The 17,546-nt window shown below is 43.4% G+C and overlaps 7 protein-coding genes across 7 annotated transcripts; 1 reads left to right on the forward strand and 6 right to left on the reverse strand.

Annotated features, from left to right (window-relative positions):
- Positions 1 to 54: 54 nt before the first annotated feature.
- Positions 55 to 993, reverse strand: TbgDal_IX5390 (hypothetical protein, conserved; the record flags this gene model as incomplete). The annotated part of the gene is made up of 1 exon (XM_011778427.1): positions 55 to 993. One exon carries the CDS (start codon positions 991 to 993, stop codon positions 55 to 57), a length of 939 nt encoding a protein of 312 aa, XP_011776729.1.
- A 350-nt stretch (positions 994 to 1,343) lies between these two features.
- Positions 1,344 to 2,132, reverse strand: TbgDal_IX5400 (hypothetical protein, conserved; the record flags this gene model as incomplete). Its single annotated transcript, XM_011778428.1, has 1 exon — positions 1,344 to 2,132. One exon carries the CDS (start codon positions 2,130 to 2,132, stop codon positions 1,344 to 1,346), a length of 789 nt encoding a protein of 262 aa, XP_011776730.1.
- Positions 2,133 to 4,100: 1,968 nt separating this feature from the next.
- Positions 4,101 to 7,190, reverse strand: TbgDal_IX5410 (zinc finger protein, predicted; the record flags this gene model as incomplete). Its single annotated transcript, XM_011778429.1, has 1 exon — positions 4,101 to 7,190. One exon carries the CDS (start codon positions 7,188 to 7,190, stop codon positions 4,101 to 4,103), a length of 3,090 nt encoding a protein of 1,029 aa, XP_011776731.1.
- Positions 7,191 to 9,409: 2,219 nt separating this feature from the next.
- Positions 9,410 to 9,733, forward strand: TbgDal_IX5420 (conserved hypothetical protein, unlikely; the record flags this gene model as incomplete). The annotated part of the gene is made up of 1 exon (XM_011778430.1): positions 9,410 to 9,733. The coding sequence occupies one exon, from the start codon at positions 9,410 to 9,412 to the stop codon at positions 9,731 to 9,733; it is 324 nt and encodes a 107-aa protein (XP_011776732.1).
- A 2,844-nt stretch (positions 9,734 to 12,577) lies between these two features.
- TbgDal_IX5430 (hypothetical protein) lies at positions 12,578 to 13,384 on the reverse strand (the record flags this gene model as incomplete). Its single annotated transcript, XM_011778431.1, has 1 exon — positions 12,578 to 13,384. One exon carries the CDS (start codon positions 13,382 to 13,384, stop codon positions 12,578 to 12,580), a length of 807 nt encoding a protein of 268 aa, XP_011776733.1.
- Positions 13,385 to 13,622: 238 nt separating this feature from the next.
- On the reverse strand, positions 13,623 to 14,660 carry TbgDal_IX5440 (zinc finger protein, predicted; the record flags this gene model as incomplete). The annotated part of the gene is made up of 1 exon (XM_011778432.1): positions 13,623 to 14,660. One exon carries the CDS (start codon positions 14,658 to 14,660, stop codon positions 13,623 to 13,625), a length of 1,038 nt encoding a protein of 345 aa, XP_011776734.1.
- Positions 14,661 to 16,195: 1,535 nt separating this feature from the next.
- Positions 16,196 to 16,834, reverse strand: TbgDal_IX5450 (hypothetical protein, conserved; the record flags this gene model as incomplete). The annotated part of the gene is made up of 1 exon (XM_011778433.1): positions 16,196 to 16,834. One exon carries the CDS (start codon positions 16,832 to 16,834, stop codon positions 16,196 to 16,198), a length of 639 nt encoding a protein of 212 aa, XP_011776735.1.
- Between the last annotated feature and the right edge of the window lie 712 nt (positions 16,835 to 17,546).

Here is a 17,546-nt window from a genome sequence, read left to right on the forward strand (position 1 = left end):
TTTAAGTTGTGGCACCTATTCTGTATTTTCATTTGCGTCTCATTTTCTTTTTTGTTACTTGCTCAACTCAGAACACCTGAAGTATTGTGTCGCTTCTTCTAAGAGTGTAGCTGCATTGTTTGATGTTATACCTTTCAGTCCTCTGCGAAGACTATCGACGCTGTCACACCATGGTGTGGCATTTAACTGCATGAGAAGCGGAAGCTTCCGTGCTGTACTGCTTTTCCACAATTTCAACTTTTCCTGTTCTTGAAGTTCCGTGTTTAATGCATTTAGCAGTCCTATCGTTGCCGCGTTTACTTCGGCTAGCGGTGTGACATCGGTATTGCCGTCTATCGGTTGTGCAAGATCGTCTGTATATAGCTTGTAGCGATTCATAATGAAGTCAGGCTTTATTGTTTTGAGCATAAACTGAGTGTTCGTCCTACATCCAATGGCAAGAATGCAAAGGGCACGCACCGCCGTGTCGTACGGCAGAACGCCACTAATTGCCTTCTCAATCACACCCTTGCATAAAAGCTCCGACTCAAAGCGATCGTCACTTCTTTTTGCGGTTTCGTGGGCGTCTGCGCTGCAAACAAAGAGATTCCTGTGCAAATTACACCAACTGTCGAATAAATCTGCAATGTAAAAATAGGGTATATCCTCTGAAATGTGCTCTTCTAACCAGGAAATCTGTCCTGGAACTTCGCATTCCCCCAGCAGCTGTTCAAACGTCCACCGCGCCTCGGCAGCGGAGCCGCTGCCATACCGTTCAATGATTTCCTCCAATACCTCTTTCTTATAGCCGTATTTCTCGCTGAACGACACCGGTAAAATCCACTCCTGAAGGAATAAATGAAGCTTAAGTGTCCCTACGTGCAGGGCACGAAGGTTCGCTTCACTAATAAGTCCCTTGTCCTCAACGAAACCTAAGCCACACCAACCGGCAGTAAAGCCCCCTACAAGAGATAATACACCTTTCCCTGTGACATACAACGACCTAGGCGACATATTGAATTTCTAATAAATGAATGTGACGTGTGAAGCGCGATAGGAAAACACACTCGAAATCTTACATGAAACAGACGAAGAAGGGGGAAAGTGCTGAAAGAGCCTGTCGTGCACTACACCGCTTCCACAAAATAACTCAACCAGCACCGGCTATGCCCCATGCATACATTTGCCCCAATTTCACCTCCAACAATCCTCGTCACAGTGTTTCGTGATGGTTTGCGGAATACACGGTCAATCCTGTACGCACCGGTTTAAAGTTTGCTACTTCTGCGAAGGGAGAGAGAGAAAAACAAAACAACCTCCTGCAACTGATCATCAAAGTGAAGAGAGGTTACGTGCATGTAGCGCTAACGAGTAAGCCTTTTTGCCAGCATCACTGCAAGCAGCAGAAATAGTAATCTTCTCAGGACACCGAAAATTGGGTGGCTTTGCTTTTCTTGTTTCCGGTGCCTGGAGGGTCTGCGGCGGGTACCTGACACAGCGCTTTCTCTGCTGGAGTCGGTGCCCTTTGGCAGCTCCACCCATCTACCCGCCTCGTCCATATACATACCAGATTTCAGTTTATTGTACTGTTGACTCATGCCAATGTAATTTCCCATAAACTGAAGCGCACTCCCAAACGTCATTTGAATGACACCCGCAAACATCCCGCACATCTCCAAAAGACGCCCTACGAGCATGAAAGTCATTTGACTGCGCTGAAAGTCTTCTGACATCCCCATGCCGTACATACCAGGCATACCTAGCCCACCGTATAAGCCACCCATTCCTAAGCCTCCGTACATGCCAGGCATGCCGAGACCTCCATAACCCATTCCTAAGCCTCCGTAGCCCATGCCGAGACCTCCATAACCCATTCCCAAGCCTCCGTAGCCCATACCAGTGTTGTAGCTGTTCGCATATTCATTATTGTTGTTGTAGCGATTCGTTTGATCCACCGTGTTTACTGGCATAGCATTTTGAGAAGTACCCGCTGTTCCAGGTGCCGTGACTAGAGCATTAGAAGGTGGTGAAGTGCCCACCGGGCTCAGGGGTTGCTGTGCTAGTGAAGTGGTGGACGGCAGTTCACCGCTTGGCAGCGGGTTCTGTGTGGCCACTCCACCATTCCCTTCACTGACAGGAACGGCTGCCGACATCTGTCGTTTCCCTTACTTTACTTTCACTTGCTCTTATTTCTCTGATTGAGTTACCCCACCTGGTCGTTGAGGGTTGAGGGAATCAAGCGAATGGATACCTATTAACCCTGCAAAAATATTCCAAGGTGTGCTCACTTTTCGAAGTAAAGTTAACAATGAAAATAATTAAATAACAGTAAAAGAGACCATAATAATACCAGAAAAGAGGAAAATGGAGCAACAAAACCGCACGGTTACCTCTCTCAAGTGAATGTGGCATACAGATTTCATTTCTCCCAACTCCTTTCACGAAATAGGGTATGGTCATTCGGGATGTTAAAACCACTCTCGTATTACGTAACAATAAATTAAAAAAAACTTAATGTATCTCACTTCCCCCCTCGACAACCTCTCTGTGGGAGAGGGGGTGTATTTTTACCCTTCTCTTCCCTCCATCACACACACCGACTCACTTTTCCTTGATGTGGTTGCTTTCCTTGTCTTTACACCTACCTACCTCCCCCTCCACCGCTTTGCCCAAGAAGAAAACAGAACAAAACATTTAAATGTTACATATACATATATATATATATATGTATATTAATATTACTTGCATACCTTCTCCTTACAGCTTTTTCTCCTTTTCCTTCCCTTTCTACCCTTTCCCCTCAACCTTTCTCTTATCCCCCTACAACCACCGGAGAACGGAAACACCACCTGCCGTGACGATACCGAGCCAACATGCCCACTTGAAACTTCAGGCGGTACAAGAAAAAAAAATAAAATAATACAACAACAGTAAAGATGGTAGTAAGGGGGAGGAATGAGACTGGGAAGGAAAGGAAGATGATCAGAAGGAGAAACCACAGGCACCCATGCACGCAATCATCCACACAAAAGCCAAAAACACAAACACACATCCAAACCGAAAGAAAGAAACAGCAGGTGTACGCAAGTCTCCAACACAAACACACAAACACACACAAACACACACAAACACACACAAACACACACAAACACACACAAACACACACACACACACACACACACACACAAACACAAAACATACAACAAGAAAAAATAAATAAACAAAAAAGACGGACAGGTAGAAAAGAAACAAGGTCATGTAAACGAGCCCACCATCGCCCATGCCATTGGGTCTAGCACATACACACACAAATATACGCAACAGAACTATACCTCTTATATTCCCTTGTCACATCTCCCTATCCACTTCATTTCGCCGTCTTATAACAGATGCCACCCAGGTTACTCCTAAAAAGGACTACTGGGGGATAAATACAAATTCACACCTCCCTTCTGCCTCTTCTCCCTCCTTATTTTCCCCTTCCTGTATTTCCTTTGTATTTTGCACCCGTCGTATCGCACGGTGGAGTTGCTGTAATACAAAAAAAAAAAATAACATCCCGCTGTTACTGGGATCAGAAAATGAGCTGAAGGGTGAACAGAAGAAAAAGAAATGAGATGACATGGACGAGAAAGAAACAAACCAAGCAAACGCGCCCCACCTACATATAGTCCGTTTATGATTAAATTACTATTATTATTATTATTAAAAATTGTTTCATATATATATATATCCCGTTTACTCTAAAATTTACGAGGTTCAGACACTCTCATACCTTTGTTTTTGTTTCTTCCTCCTTACTTCATTCCTTTGGCCCTTTTCCACACAAACATATACGTATAAATTTTCTGTGGTGGCGCTCCTCGCACCAGCCATCTCCTTTTTTCTTCCCTTTTGATCATTATTGACGTCGCTCCTCCGTTCTCTTCTTGGTTGTGCTAGCCTCGAGGAGTTACTTCACTGGTTTCCCCCCGCCCCCCCCCCAAATTCCTTCTTTTTTCTTTTTTTTTTTCTTCGAATGATTATATTATATTATCTTCTTCTTTCCCTAGTCCTTTTCGGTATTCACTTATTTGCATCATTGCCTACCCCCTAGATGTCAATGCTTACTCCATTGTTAATCACGAACGACCCGGATGTTTTGAGGGGTGCTGGAAGGGGCACTGTTCCCCATACTTGCAGCCACCCTTATTAAAGAACCTGCACATCACTTGGCCGGTGCCCTCGCTGTGTCGGTGGGTGTGATATCCGTGGTTGGCGCCCCGACCGCGACCTCTAATATTACGCATGCCTTTACGGTGTGTGCGGCTATCTTCCAAGTCGCCATCCTCCTCATGTTCATCCACTTGGCTCCCTGCGGGTCCCTGCTGCCGCGCGGACGTTGGACGGGTCTGCTGTTGAGGGTATGGAGATGCCGCCTCATTTGGTTTAGCTCGTAGTTTGTTAGTACCATCTTCTTCCGCCTCCTCAGGCCGGGGTCCGCGTGCTGGCGGCGTCCCATCACCCGCTTCACCAGGAGGCACGCGATGGCACTCCTCTACGATGTAATTCCCTATTTTCTGCATCCCACTGAGGTCCCCCTTGCAGTCCTTTAGCTTGAAGTACATCATGTCACTCTTATCCTGAGATACGCCATGCTTCACAACCTTACCATACTTCCCCACTTCCTTTAGCACTTGGTTCACTTCCGAGCTACTCACACCTGAAAGCCAGAGAATCATTCTATGCTCCACACTTTTGTTGGATTGCTGCTGCTGCTGCTGTTGCTGTTGTTGCTGCCTACTTTGCGTCGTCCTAGGTTGTGGGACCTGAAGAGCTGGTTTTGCTGCGCGGCCACGCTTGGAGCTGCCGTTCTCATCCTCCGCCTCCTGTGCGATGTTGTTTTGGATGGAATTATTGTTGATAAAGCTGCGCAAATCATTCATCTCATGACCATCCCTATCATGCTGCGACTTCTCGTTGGAATGTAGAGCGGCCCAAAGCGTTTGAGATTGCTGAGACCCCAGGTACGTCCTTAAACGTTCATCGTACATCTCCCTCGACATCGTTAGTAGCTCCTCCTTTTTTATGCCCGCCTCCAAAACGCTATTAACAATCGATTCCGGTACACTCCGTTCGCGAAGAAGGCGCCGCAGCTCTGAGGCAGGTGGTGGCGACAAGTTAGCACTCGACAAGGCCCAAGTCATCTCATCATTCATCATGTCAACAGACATCGGTGCAGACGCCGGTGACGACGTATAACGGTGCGGCGGCTGCTGAAGGTGATGGTGATGGTGATGATGATGATGATGGTGGTGATGGTGATGGTGCACAGGGGCCACATGCTGCGCATGAAATATCGAATGGTGATGCGCCGGAACAATCGGTACTTGATGCGTTGTCTCTCCACCCACAGAAGACGGTGCACTCGGCTGAGGTGGCGGCTGCTGAGGTACTTTCGTCGGGTGGAAGGAGACGTTGTGGTGGTGAAGGGGTTTTATTTGCGCCGGAGCCGCTTCCGCATTGTGTGCCATCGGTTTAGTTTCAGGTGCAGCGGTATGCTCTTGCTTCACGTTGTAAGAGGGTTGCGGTGGCGGAGGCGACGGGGGCACAATTGGTTGCTGCTGCATAACGTCGTGGTGATGGTGGTGTATGTGGTGGTGATGGTGGTGGTGGTGGTGAGGCTGCTGCGGCTGTTGTTGATTCTGTTGACTCTGCTGGTGGTGCTGAATTAGATGCAAGTGGTGATGGTGGTGCGGTAGCGGCCGCTGCGCGCTCGGCGGAGGAGGTGACACCGCACCGACAGCAGAAGTCGCAGGGGCGGTGGTGTTCATCGCACTGATTTGAGGCGAGGGCTGTTGAGACGCCATCGACGGTGTTGGTTGCGGTATCGGTTGCTTCGTCATGGTGGGGTGCTGAATATACTGATTCGCGTTGTGTCGCTGAGGTGCAATTACCCTTGCACTCGTCGGAGAGCCTGTGGGCCCTATATGATGTGGATGTTGATTGTGATTAACATGCGATGGCACCGGCGGTGAGTTGTTACGTACGTTATAATTCGGCTGCGACACGCCCGCTGCACCCTGCTGGGGGGTCGGTGACGGACCCATACCACGCCATGCCCCGCGCTGGTGTGAAGCTTCATCGTGGCCCTGTAAACTCTGCTGATGCAAAACGCGGTCGACTGGTCGTTTCGGCAGCCCCGTCGCCACAGGAATCCGTGGGAACGCATCGTTCTGTGGGTTCTCAAGCTGCTGATGATGCCGATCCTGCTGCTGCAATCCAACTGGCCCAGTTCCTACTACGACATGATGGTGATGGTGATGGTGGTGATGGTGGTGAGGCACACTAGGAACCTGTGGCCGTTGTGGGGCAGTGAACTGATTCACTGGCAGACGGGCTCGAAGCTGATGGTGATGAGCATGATGAGGAAGCACCTCCCGCTCAGCCTCCACGTGCTTCCGCTGAGCGTTAGACCACCCACCGGTAGTGACCGACGGAATCACCTCCTCCTCCGGCTGATTCATTCCTGCCGGTGCTGCTCCATCCGCGTATGTGTTGGAGACCCGCGGCAATTTGGCTTCGACAGTGGGCTGAACTTCGCCCCTGCGTTCCTTGCCAAACTCAGTAAACGATGGTCGCGCGAGTCCTACAGCGTTTCCGTACGACTGCGATTGAACGGTGCCACGAGCGCCGTCGCTGTAGGTGTTGGAGCCGCCCGTGCGATTCGACGGGGGGTTTATAAGTTCCTGAGCCTGGTGTACCAATGCCTCCAGAGCCGACGGTGAGCAGATGGCATGAAACAAGTAGACGTCGTCCAAGGAACTCCCTATAACGGTTGCAAGCATTCTTGCATGCTCGGCACCGTAGCTAAGCTCCAGATTGGAGTAGAGCATGTCACCCAATTGCGAGCGCAGCAAGCGCGGCTCGACCTCGCTTCTAAGAATATCCACGAGTACCACAGATGCCCCAGAAAATGCTGAGTACATGTCCTCCACAGTACTGTTTATGAGGCCACGCCGAAACACCTCCCGTTCCAGCACACGAGTCAACACACCAAAGTTCTGCCGTAGGTGAAGGAGGGCAACGGGTGTATTGTCTTGGTTCTTATCCTCCTCCCCCTGCGCCGATGCTGAATGGTTGTCATCTCGCTCTCTTTGTTGCTCCTCCGCATTAGCCGGTAGGGAAGTAAGCGTTTCGGGAGCTTCCTTCTCCTTTTCGCTAGAATACATTGGGCTAGCCTGCCGTAAAAAAGCAACAATGAGATATATAACTGATCCTAATCTACGTTGTTGTTGTAATTAATGGTTGTTGCGAGTCCCGCCCGGGTGCGCAGTGACGAGTAGTGTCGAAAGCGCACAACAGCACGCGGACATGCGTAAAAAAGAAACAGAAAGAAGGTTAGGGTAGTTAGAGACGTGCCTGTTTCCCGTTAATGTATCGCCAAATACGCGTGTATGTTGTCGAAACTGTAGTGAAAGAGGGCACAGCACCAGAGAGTGAAGAGGAGAGAGAGTTCTCCCACTTATCTTACACTTCTCTAGTTGCAGCACTGCTTTCAACGATTTTCTTTCCCCACAAGACGAACGACAAAACTCAACTCTTTATCTTTCTCTTGTTTTTTACCCTCCTCATTTTTACCATTTGTAACTTTCCACTTCATTTCATTATTCATAACATATATATATATATATATTACTCTTAATATTCCCCCTCTATATGGGGGGAAAAAAAGAGCCAACATAACCCCCCGTATGTGTTTCTGTCTTTCCTCAAGTCCCTCCCCACCCATATAAAAGTTCGCATACTAAACTGCCAAACACACTACAAAACGCCAACAAACTGACATATATATACATGTATACATATATATACATCTGTATACGCGTTTGTTTATTTCATTACTGAAGACATGAAGGTACACTAACCACTCTATCATCCCTTTTAATTTCTCCTTTCACCTCCACTCTCTGACAGATACTACAAAACTTCGGCGTTTTTCCCTCCTCCTTCCCTTCATCCTACACGAAAACAAACACACAAACGCAAACCCGTTCTTCTCTTCGTACTCAGAAGCATCGTCAAAACTATTCTCTTCACACCATTCTCTTGAAGAAGGGTGGACCGTACCGCAATGAATGAAGAAACAAAATGGGAAGGGGAAAAAAAAACACAAACAAACGATTTTGGAGCCTCAGTTTCATTCCTACCATAATGATAATAATAATAATAATAATCATCATCATCACCATCGATGTTAAGATTATCTTCATTACTTACCTCCATCAACTCATTCCGCTTTTCGCCAGGACAAATCAAATCACGAAAAAAAAAAAGAAGGAAGGAAGGAATGGAGTAACTGCAACAACCAAAGGAAAACCAAGGTAACGAGAAATAAATGCTGTCAACAACCCCTTAAACAAACTCTCTCTCTTACCTGCCTTTTCCACTTCAATCAACCAACCGCACACACTCACAAACACAAACACAAATATGCGGACGCAAACTCATTATTATTCTTCCTCCTCCTATCATTATCTTAAATGATTCCTTTCTTTCTCTCTTTCTCTTTCCAACATTCACAAACCCCATTATAAAAATGGCACCGCCATTAAAATACCACCACACATACACACACACACACACACGGATGGAAAGAAGATGGGGAGCGATCGCTCATATTTTTTTTTCTTTTTGCGTTTATTTTTACTATTACTTTAGTTTTTGTTGTAGTTCCACCTCCATTTTGATTGTAAGGGTCACTCTTGCATGGAGATGTGACGCCTTATTCGCACGTCCATATCCTTTTGTTTTTTTGAGTGTCCGCATTGCTGCAGTTGCAAATTCACTCTGCCTTGCATGAAGGCGAAGGACAGGTAAACAGGTAAAAGGAGGACAAAACGAAACCGTCAAAGCAGAAGAAAAACAACAATAAATAACAATAATAATAATAATAAAACAAAAACAAAGGAAAAAAAGGGGGGTGAGAAATAAGAAAGAAAAAAACATAGTACTGTTCCTAACACAAACACGTTCGTCATTCGCAAAATCGTAACCGTAGAAATAAACCGTGCAAATGTTGATCACCGGGGGTGGCGATGGACACCTGAGTTATTTATTCGTTACCGTCATGATTTATGTGACTTCTTTTTTTTTTTCCCCCCGCCTATTTCTTATTTGTTGCTTCACCTCTCACTTTGCCTCTTTTATTTCATCTCCTTCTTTTGCTTCGTCGTGTTTTCCTCATTTCATTTCCAACAGCACCACCAACGTCCTGCACGGTAACAACAACAACAATAATAATAACAATAATGAAATGTCGCATGTACGGTGTAAAATATGAAAACAACAGTAATGACAGCATTAATGATTGTGTGTCTTTCATTTTCACACACATATACGCGCATGCATACGGAAATCAATGTCGAGAGACACAAGCGAATTGAAATGAATGGAGGAAACAAAAGGAAAAAAAAAACAAACAAAAGATGGCGATCAAAAAGAAAAAAGTGAACGAATGAATGAACGAACGAATCAATCAATCAAAGCTCCCCAAGGACGGTTTCATAAATTCTGCATGAAGCCAACATTGGAACAATCACTACCGATTTATGTATTATTTATTTCTCTTCACCCTCCTCTCTTCTTCCACCATGTAACATTTTGTTTAATCATTCATGCGCTTTTATCATGTGGACGAGGGATTATTACCCCTTTTCTTTATTTCACACACATCAATACACGCATATGTGTGCGTGTACGGAAAAGCATATAATGTATATTTGTGTTATATGCATGTGTGGTATTTACATATAAAACCACCACAAAACAAACACATGTTTACCATTAGAACTGTTCATTTAACCTTCTTACGCGTGTGTAACATCACGTTATGAAACTGAGAGCATTTAAGTGGTATTATATGTTTCTTTTCTTTTTTTAAAAATACTTGTCTTTCTTCATGTTTGTGTGTTTGTCACGTTTTTTTTTTTTCCTCCTCCTCCTCCTCCTCTTCTTTTTCTCCTCTCTTCTTTCAATATCTCCCTCCATACATATTTCCATCCAATCACCACCAACTCTTCCTTTCAAAAGGAAAAAAAAAAACACAAATCACACATTTCATCTTCCTTCCTTCCTTCCATCCTTCCTTCCTTCCTTCTTTTTTTTTACTTTTCTTTCCCATTCCGCTATCTGTATATACATGAATACATACATATAAATAAATATATCTATCACTAATATTAGTAATGATTCTTAGAAATTGTAATAATAATAATAATAAAGAATTGTTTATTACTGACTTAAACTCACTTTTCTTTTTTATTAATTTTTGGTGGTGTAAAACAACAACAACAACAATCAATCTTCTTCTTTGCTATTTGCTTCGTTTATTTCGCGGATGCCTCCCTTTAATTTTTCCTTTTTTTTCCTTTTGAATCCTCTCGTTTGTTCTACTACCAGTGTGTGTGTGTGTGTGTGTGTGTGCGTTTGCATTGGTTTCTTGGTTTCGAGTTTCCGACAACAAAAAAAAAAAGGAAAAATTAAAAAAAAACACTAAAAATGATTTCCCTATTTTCAATCATTTAACCAAAAGTCACAACAGAATTGACCAAAAATCAAAAAAAAAAAAAGAAAGCAGTGGAGGAAAAATATACGACTGCATAATTTCATCATCCCAAACCTCTTCTTCTCTTTTCTCTTTGTTTTTGTTTTTTTTTTTTGCTTCTACTGAGTATCATAATTTGTTTCCGCTGTCACAATACTGAAGCAATAACACAAAAAAAAAAAAGAAGAGAGAAGAGGGAGGGGGAAAAAAATGGAAGAAAAATAGTAACACACCTTGTTTTAATGGGAAGAACCCCCTCATCTCCCTTATTTTTTTCCTTTACGAAAAAATTGAACTGAACTTTGAGCTAAACGGTCATGGGCGACATCTAGTATTCAAACTTTATTTTTACTTTTTCGCTTTAGTTTCTTTTTTTAAAAAAAAAATTGTGTGTATGTGTGTTCTCATTTATTTATTTTAGGGATTTTGCCGTTCCTTTTTCTTATTTACTCTGTATAGATGGATGTGTATGCGAACCGGCATTTCTCTTCTCTTCTCTTCTTCCTCCCCCTTTATTCAATTTCTTTCTTTCTTTCTTTCTCTCTCTAATTTTATTACTTTTCCCATCTTTCTTTGTCATATCGACCGTCTAGCTATTTTCACCATTTGAAGTAGTTAGTATTATTATTATTATTTTTATATTCTTATTATCCTTATTATTATTATTACCACAGTAACAACCTGGTAAAAAAAAAAAAAAGACTCATCTTCCGCTGCCTTACTTCGCTGTCGTTCCCTGCCGTTGTAATTTTTTTTTTTTCACCTCCCTTCTTTCCCTCTCTTCTCGTGTTTGAAGAACAGAAAGGGAAAAGGGGGATGGGGGAGAAAAACAAAAAAAAAACGTCAGAGCGGTTGCTTTGAACTTGACACCTATATCAATTAGACTACTGTTGCATAATAATAAATGAATACATATATGTATATATATATTCATTTACGTAACAAAAAAAAAAGTCAACAAACAAAAAAATTACAAAATTTATTTATTTTTGTTTTTTTTCTCTTCCCTTCCTCCCTCCCTTCCTTCCGTTTACTCGTCCCCCCCTTTTTTTTTGTCTTTTTGTTTTTGGTGTTGTTGTTTCTCTTTTCTATACCTTTCCCCTCTTTCCTCTACAATTTGTTTGTTTCACACACTTACCTTCTCCCATCTCACCCGCAAACTAAATTTCCTTTTATAACTCACTCCATTCATTAGGAATTAATACCTCCAACTTCGCAACTTCTTTTTCTTCACAACAACAAACAAAGAACGGAAGCAAAATAATATATAAAAATATATATATATATATATATAAAGAGGAAATTATTACCCCCTCCCCATTTCATTAGTTAATTCACACCCGCATTTCCTTTCTCCTTAACTCTCCTCCTCCTTCTCCTTATATTACTTTTTTTTTCTGTTGTTGTATCCCCCGCCCCCTTCCCAGTTTTAATCTGTAGGAAAAATTTTTTAAAAAAAACATATAAACAAACACTAGCAACTGAAACTCGCATACTACATATCATATAACAAACAAGCGGGGAAGAGGGAAATTGGGGAGTGAGAAGTAAGTGAGGAATAAGTGAACAAAAAAACTTTTAAAAAAAGGAAAAGGAAAAGGAAACAAAAAAGAAACAAAAAAAAAGATATGAATAAGGGGGGAAAAAACCCACTATCAAACGCACAATGTGAATAGAAAACCATACACGACTTGTGTCTTAATCTCATTTTATCCTCCTTTCCTTTCCTTTTCCTTTTCCTTTTCCTTCTCTATCTTCACACATACATACAAAAACAAACAAACAAACAAACAAACAAACAAACAAACACACGCCAATTTCCTTTATTCACTTTTCTTCCTCCTTTCCATTTCGTACGTGCACATAAATAAATATACATGCGCATAAATATAAATAAATGCATATCCCACACCTCATTGCTCTCTTTTCTTTTTCGTTCTTTCTCTTTCTCTTTTCCTTTTTCTCTTTTCTCTTTTCCTCTTCCTTTTTCTTTATTTCTCTCCTTATTTCTATCTATCTTTTTACTCCACACTCTGCAGAGTCGCGTCCATTTGAGAGGCGAATAGCGTGCGAAAGACACAGAAACAACAAAATCAACAGCAACAACAAATAATAATAATAATAGCAATAACAATAACAATAACAACAATAATAGTAATAATAATAATAGCGAAAAAAAAAATTAAAGGAAAAAAGAAAAAGAAAAGAAGAGAAACAAGAAAAGCTTCCGCCTGCGGACATACAGTAAGCAAGTAAGCGAAAAAAAAAAACAAAAGAAGTATAAAAGGAAAGAAAAGAAAAAGGGAGGAACTCATAGGTGAAGGAAGGTATGACAGGCGCATTCTTACACGAAATCCCACTAGGAGAGAAGAAAAAGGAAGGGAATAACAAAATGATGAGGGGAAATGAACCTGAAGCACTACACGACTGGACACACCAGCACATGTGTATAAAACAAAGAAAAAAAACCAAAAAAAAAATGGCAAAAGAAAATAGGAAGCAAGACGGCAGTGGTGGCTGAAACGCGAAAGAAGAACAAAATTGAGGGGAGTGGAAGGAGAGAAACACTAAACAATAACAACAACAAAAAAAAAAAAAGCGAGTAGCTGAGGAAATGTGGTGAGGTGTGTGAACAGACACAAAATAAAAAAGAAAAAAATGGGTGTTAAATAAAGACAGAAAGAAAGAAAAAAAAAGAAAAAAAAACAGGCGGAGGAAACTTAATGCAAGATCAAATTTATTACTCTTGCCCCTTTTTTTCATATTAGTGACACACACACACACACACACACACACACAGAACATTTCCTCCTCAGCCATCTAAAGGAAAAACAAACAAACAAACAAACACAGATCGCGTCCATCACCCCATTCAGGTCCTTCAACACCTCCCCAACACTGTATGAATTGAGTAACGCGTACGAAAACGCAAGAAAAATGGGGCAAAAAACAAAGAGAACAACTGGAAGGAAGGGAGGACACACACATTAAAAAAAAAAAACGGAAAGATGATGATGAACCACCGAAGAAAAAAAAAGAAAAGAAATTCCGCGTTGAATCACCACAACGGCACGGACCGTGTTCGTAGGCTGTCGTCCCACAACAAAGACAATCCGTCGGGCTGCTGTTGCAACTGTAACTGCGACTGTGATTGTTGTTGCTGAGTCGGCAATGTAGTGGCCTTCGGCTCTAACAAACTGTGGAGTCCCCATACCGGGTCACTGAACATGACCGTCTCATCGGCCTTCTCAGTTAAATGTGTAACTGAGGTGCGTCTTGTGAGGTCCACTGGGACACGTGTACTTCCCACCAAAAGCGATTTGGCGACCGCTCCGCCAACTCCACCGGTGTTGTTGGAAGCAGTGATGGGAGTATTAGTGCTGCCGTTTGCACTCGTCACCGTCGATGTTGCGGTGGCAGCTCCAAAACCCAGTACAGGTGCCAGAAGGGCATTATTCGTGGCCATATTTTGAAGCGGTGAAGGAATGGTAACGGCGGATGTTGTACCGTGCTCAAATGTGCACTCATTGCTCATGCACCCCACAGATGAACGGAAGAACATGCACTCTACACGGCCGCGTTTGGCGTTACTGAGGAGCTTGTCCCACTTGCTGCTTGTGGTGGTGTGACTCTTAAGGTAATAATGCATCATCGACCAAAATACGGCCGGCTCACCCACAAAATACAGAAGGCCACCCGCACGAAGCTGTTCATTTCCCTCCAGCTCTTGTAACTGCGCCTTAACTTCATTAGCTGATAGCAACCGTGGAATAGGGATGGGGGCCAAAGGAGGGGGAAGCTCAACTGCACACCGTGTGCATCCCTCAGCAAAGTTGTATTGCTTTATCTCGAAGTTGCCTTCCAATGCTTCTTTAAGTATGGCGCAACGCTCCTTCTGGACTCGTTGTTGATGAAAGCCAATATACGAAGGGTTGGTAGAGGCCTCATCAACAGATGGGCGTTCCACCTCGTGCGAGAAACGACATGATGTACCCCAAGTGCACCGCCCACGGGCGAAGTGCCGACATACGCGCTGGCTCTTCGGTGCTGCGGGGGTAACACCGGTGCGCAAACTCTCCGTGATGACCTGTGTCATGTTAATGGGCAATAACTACAAGTGGGATACGAGCAGAGCTTTTTTTTTTTGTGAACTATGGAACAAGTGCTGAACGGTAAAAGAAAGAGAAAGAGAGAGAGAGAGAGCGAGTACAAAAGAAGGAACGTTGACCATGTGTATAGCAGCGGGGTAATACCAAGAGAGCAAATTAGGTACACCAGTCGCGATGCCGCAAAAGCGTTCATGAAAAGCAGTGAAAACTTCCATCTCAACACCGCTCCCCGGTATAATTAACATGACGTAACAACGTGAAGTAAAAGATAACACATCCCCGCCCAACAAGAGGCTATCGTTTCCTCGTTTAACAAATACATGTTGAGCTGCTCGACTGTCAATCCATCCACGTCTCAAAAAAAAAAAAAGAAGTTAGATATTCCAGGATACAAGACACAAAATAAAGGCACCCCTGTTACACTTCTTTTAAAATAGAAATTAACCTGAACCCGCATATCCCATCGCATCCTTAAGCACTTTTACTTCTTTTCTTCCAAAAATGCCGGTTACATCTTAAATCATCAGTTGCGGTGACTGGTAATAAATCCAACCCTTCGGTGAGCACACCGCAAACGGAAACCCATTCATACATCCACACGCATCATCGGCATTACTCGCATACTTTGCTTGTGACTCTCTTATCTTCTTAGTCAAGATATCGCCACCACACATGCCATTATGTATGCAAATGGGGAGCAAGATAGAAACATATTGGGCGATACAAACAATGGATACCTAACACTAGCATCATAAAAAGAAGTGCGAAGAAATAAAAGTAAGAAGAAGGAAGGGAATGCAAGCAAGTGCTCTTTTGGCAGTGTGGCTGAAACGCTGGAAGGGGCGGCAATGCTCACACCTTGCAATCATTGTTATCATTATTCTTAACTTTTTTTTTGTCTGCCTGACGCTTCGGAAAGGCAGTTACCGAAGGGAAATTGCGAATATGCGGCCCGACAAAAGTGATGGGACCCCCTTCCTTCATCTAGTGGAGTCAGCAATATACCTTTACCCGGCTCTTACCTGAAATGCTTGCATTATTTTCCCTTTCCGTCTTCTTCACACCTAAGTGGCTTTTCGTTCTTCTTATTCCTTCTTACTTGGAATACCAATGCAAAAATAATCACCCCTCTCTTCTTTATCAAAGCTAAAAAGAAGAAAAAAAAGAGCCATTCAACCCCCTCACTCCGAAATATTTTCTTCATAACCGTTTCCTTTTGTTAACTGTTCCAGTCTCAAGCTCATACGAAATTCCACAGGACAGATCATGAGGACCGCGACAAAACAACAAGTGATAAGTACCACAAAACGCATTACATTCCCACACAATATTTCCCCCCTCCCTTCATACCACTCTCACGCAAAGTATAACAAATATCCATTTGTCCCCTCCCCTCCCCCCGCCATAACATTCGTTAGGAGTCTCGACATGAGAATGGAGGTCGCCATAATACCAATGTTTGGCACCGCCGATGAGCACTACCAATGTGTAATGTGCTATAATAATATGGGCGGTAATGTCATCACTGTTGTTGCTGTTGCCACGAGCGGGCATTAGCGATATCTTTTCTTACAATGATGGTTGCCCCTTTGCTTGCGGTAGGTTTCTCCTCGGGTTGGCTGAGGCGAGTCAACTTCTCCTTCCGGTTAAGGTTGCTGAAAAAATGATTGAGCTTGCGTTCCAATGCCTCGTTCACAAGCATCGGCTTCGGGGCGGATGTTTGTTGTTGTTGATGTTGTTGCTGCTGGCGTTCCTTCCGTTGGTTGACAACAGGCTGGAAACCGGATTCCTTGTCGATTTTGGCCTGTTTTTCAACAGCGGCGGTGCTTAGCGAAGTCGGAGTCTTAGGCCGCCGGGAGGTGTCTTTTTGCACCTCTTCCAGTAGTTTTGGTTGTGGCTTGTGGGTGTCGCTGCGCATGGAAACGTTTTCACGTGCAACTTCACGTGCGATGAGGGCATCCATCTCACGCTGATACCTCTCATCTTCTCTCCTGTCTTTTCTTTCCTTTGGCTTTTTGGTTTTGCTCGGACGAGAGACCAACTTACTCTGCTTCATATGCGAGATGGTGGTGACATCAGTTCTGGCAATGCTGCGGAATACAAAATAAACCAGCGCGAGGGCAAAGAGAGCGGCACCAATAGCAATTGTGTGATCCAACATGTTTCTGTCTCTCCGTTTCTGCCTTTTTATTCACCCCTTCTTTCTTTTCTTTTTCTTTTTTTTAAAAAAAAAAAACTTTTGTGTTCCTTTGTTTGTTGAGGCTATAGATTTCCCTTTCTCGCTGTACGCCGCGCATAGTAATAATAATAATAGTTAGAGTTTTGTGCATTACAAGTAAGATCAAAAATGAAAAGGAAGGCCAACAGAGGGTTTTGATTAGAGTTAATGCACGAAGGTTAGAAGGGGAAAAAAAAACACAGACGAAGTCCAACAGGTGGGCGTAGAAGAAGGGGGAGAAGCGCAAAAAGCCAATATGAAATTGGAAGGATCATTAAGTCCTCGACGAGTGGACACATCCATATATGAGTTTTGTCAGTTCACTCGAAGCATCCCGATGACAATGAGCAGCGAAAAGGAAGTAACACAACGAAAAAAAAAAAATGGTGTGACGGTTAAATCACCCATCAGCCCATCAAAACGAATACAAACTGAAGGAGGATTCTTCATGACGACATAAAATGTTTAGCCACGCGAGAGAAAAAAGAAAAAAAAAGAAAGTGAGGCAACACTCCACGACAGCGCTCCTCAACAAAACAAATGTGCCTTCTCAAAGAAAAATGAGGGAAAAAAAAGGAGACATAGAGATACGAACATTAAGAAAGACATCGACCGGGCCATATGAGGTTAGTTTTTAGGGAGTTTTGAATTCACC

Source organism: Trypanosoma brucei, chromosome 9 (assembly GCF_000210295.1).
Source record: "Trypanosoma brucei gambiense DAL972 chromosome 9, complete sequence".
Lineage (NCBI taxonomy): Eukaryota > Euglenozoa > Kinetoplastea > Trypanosomatida > Trypanosomatidae > Trypanosoma > Trypanosoma brucei.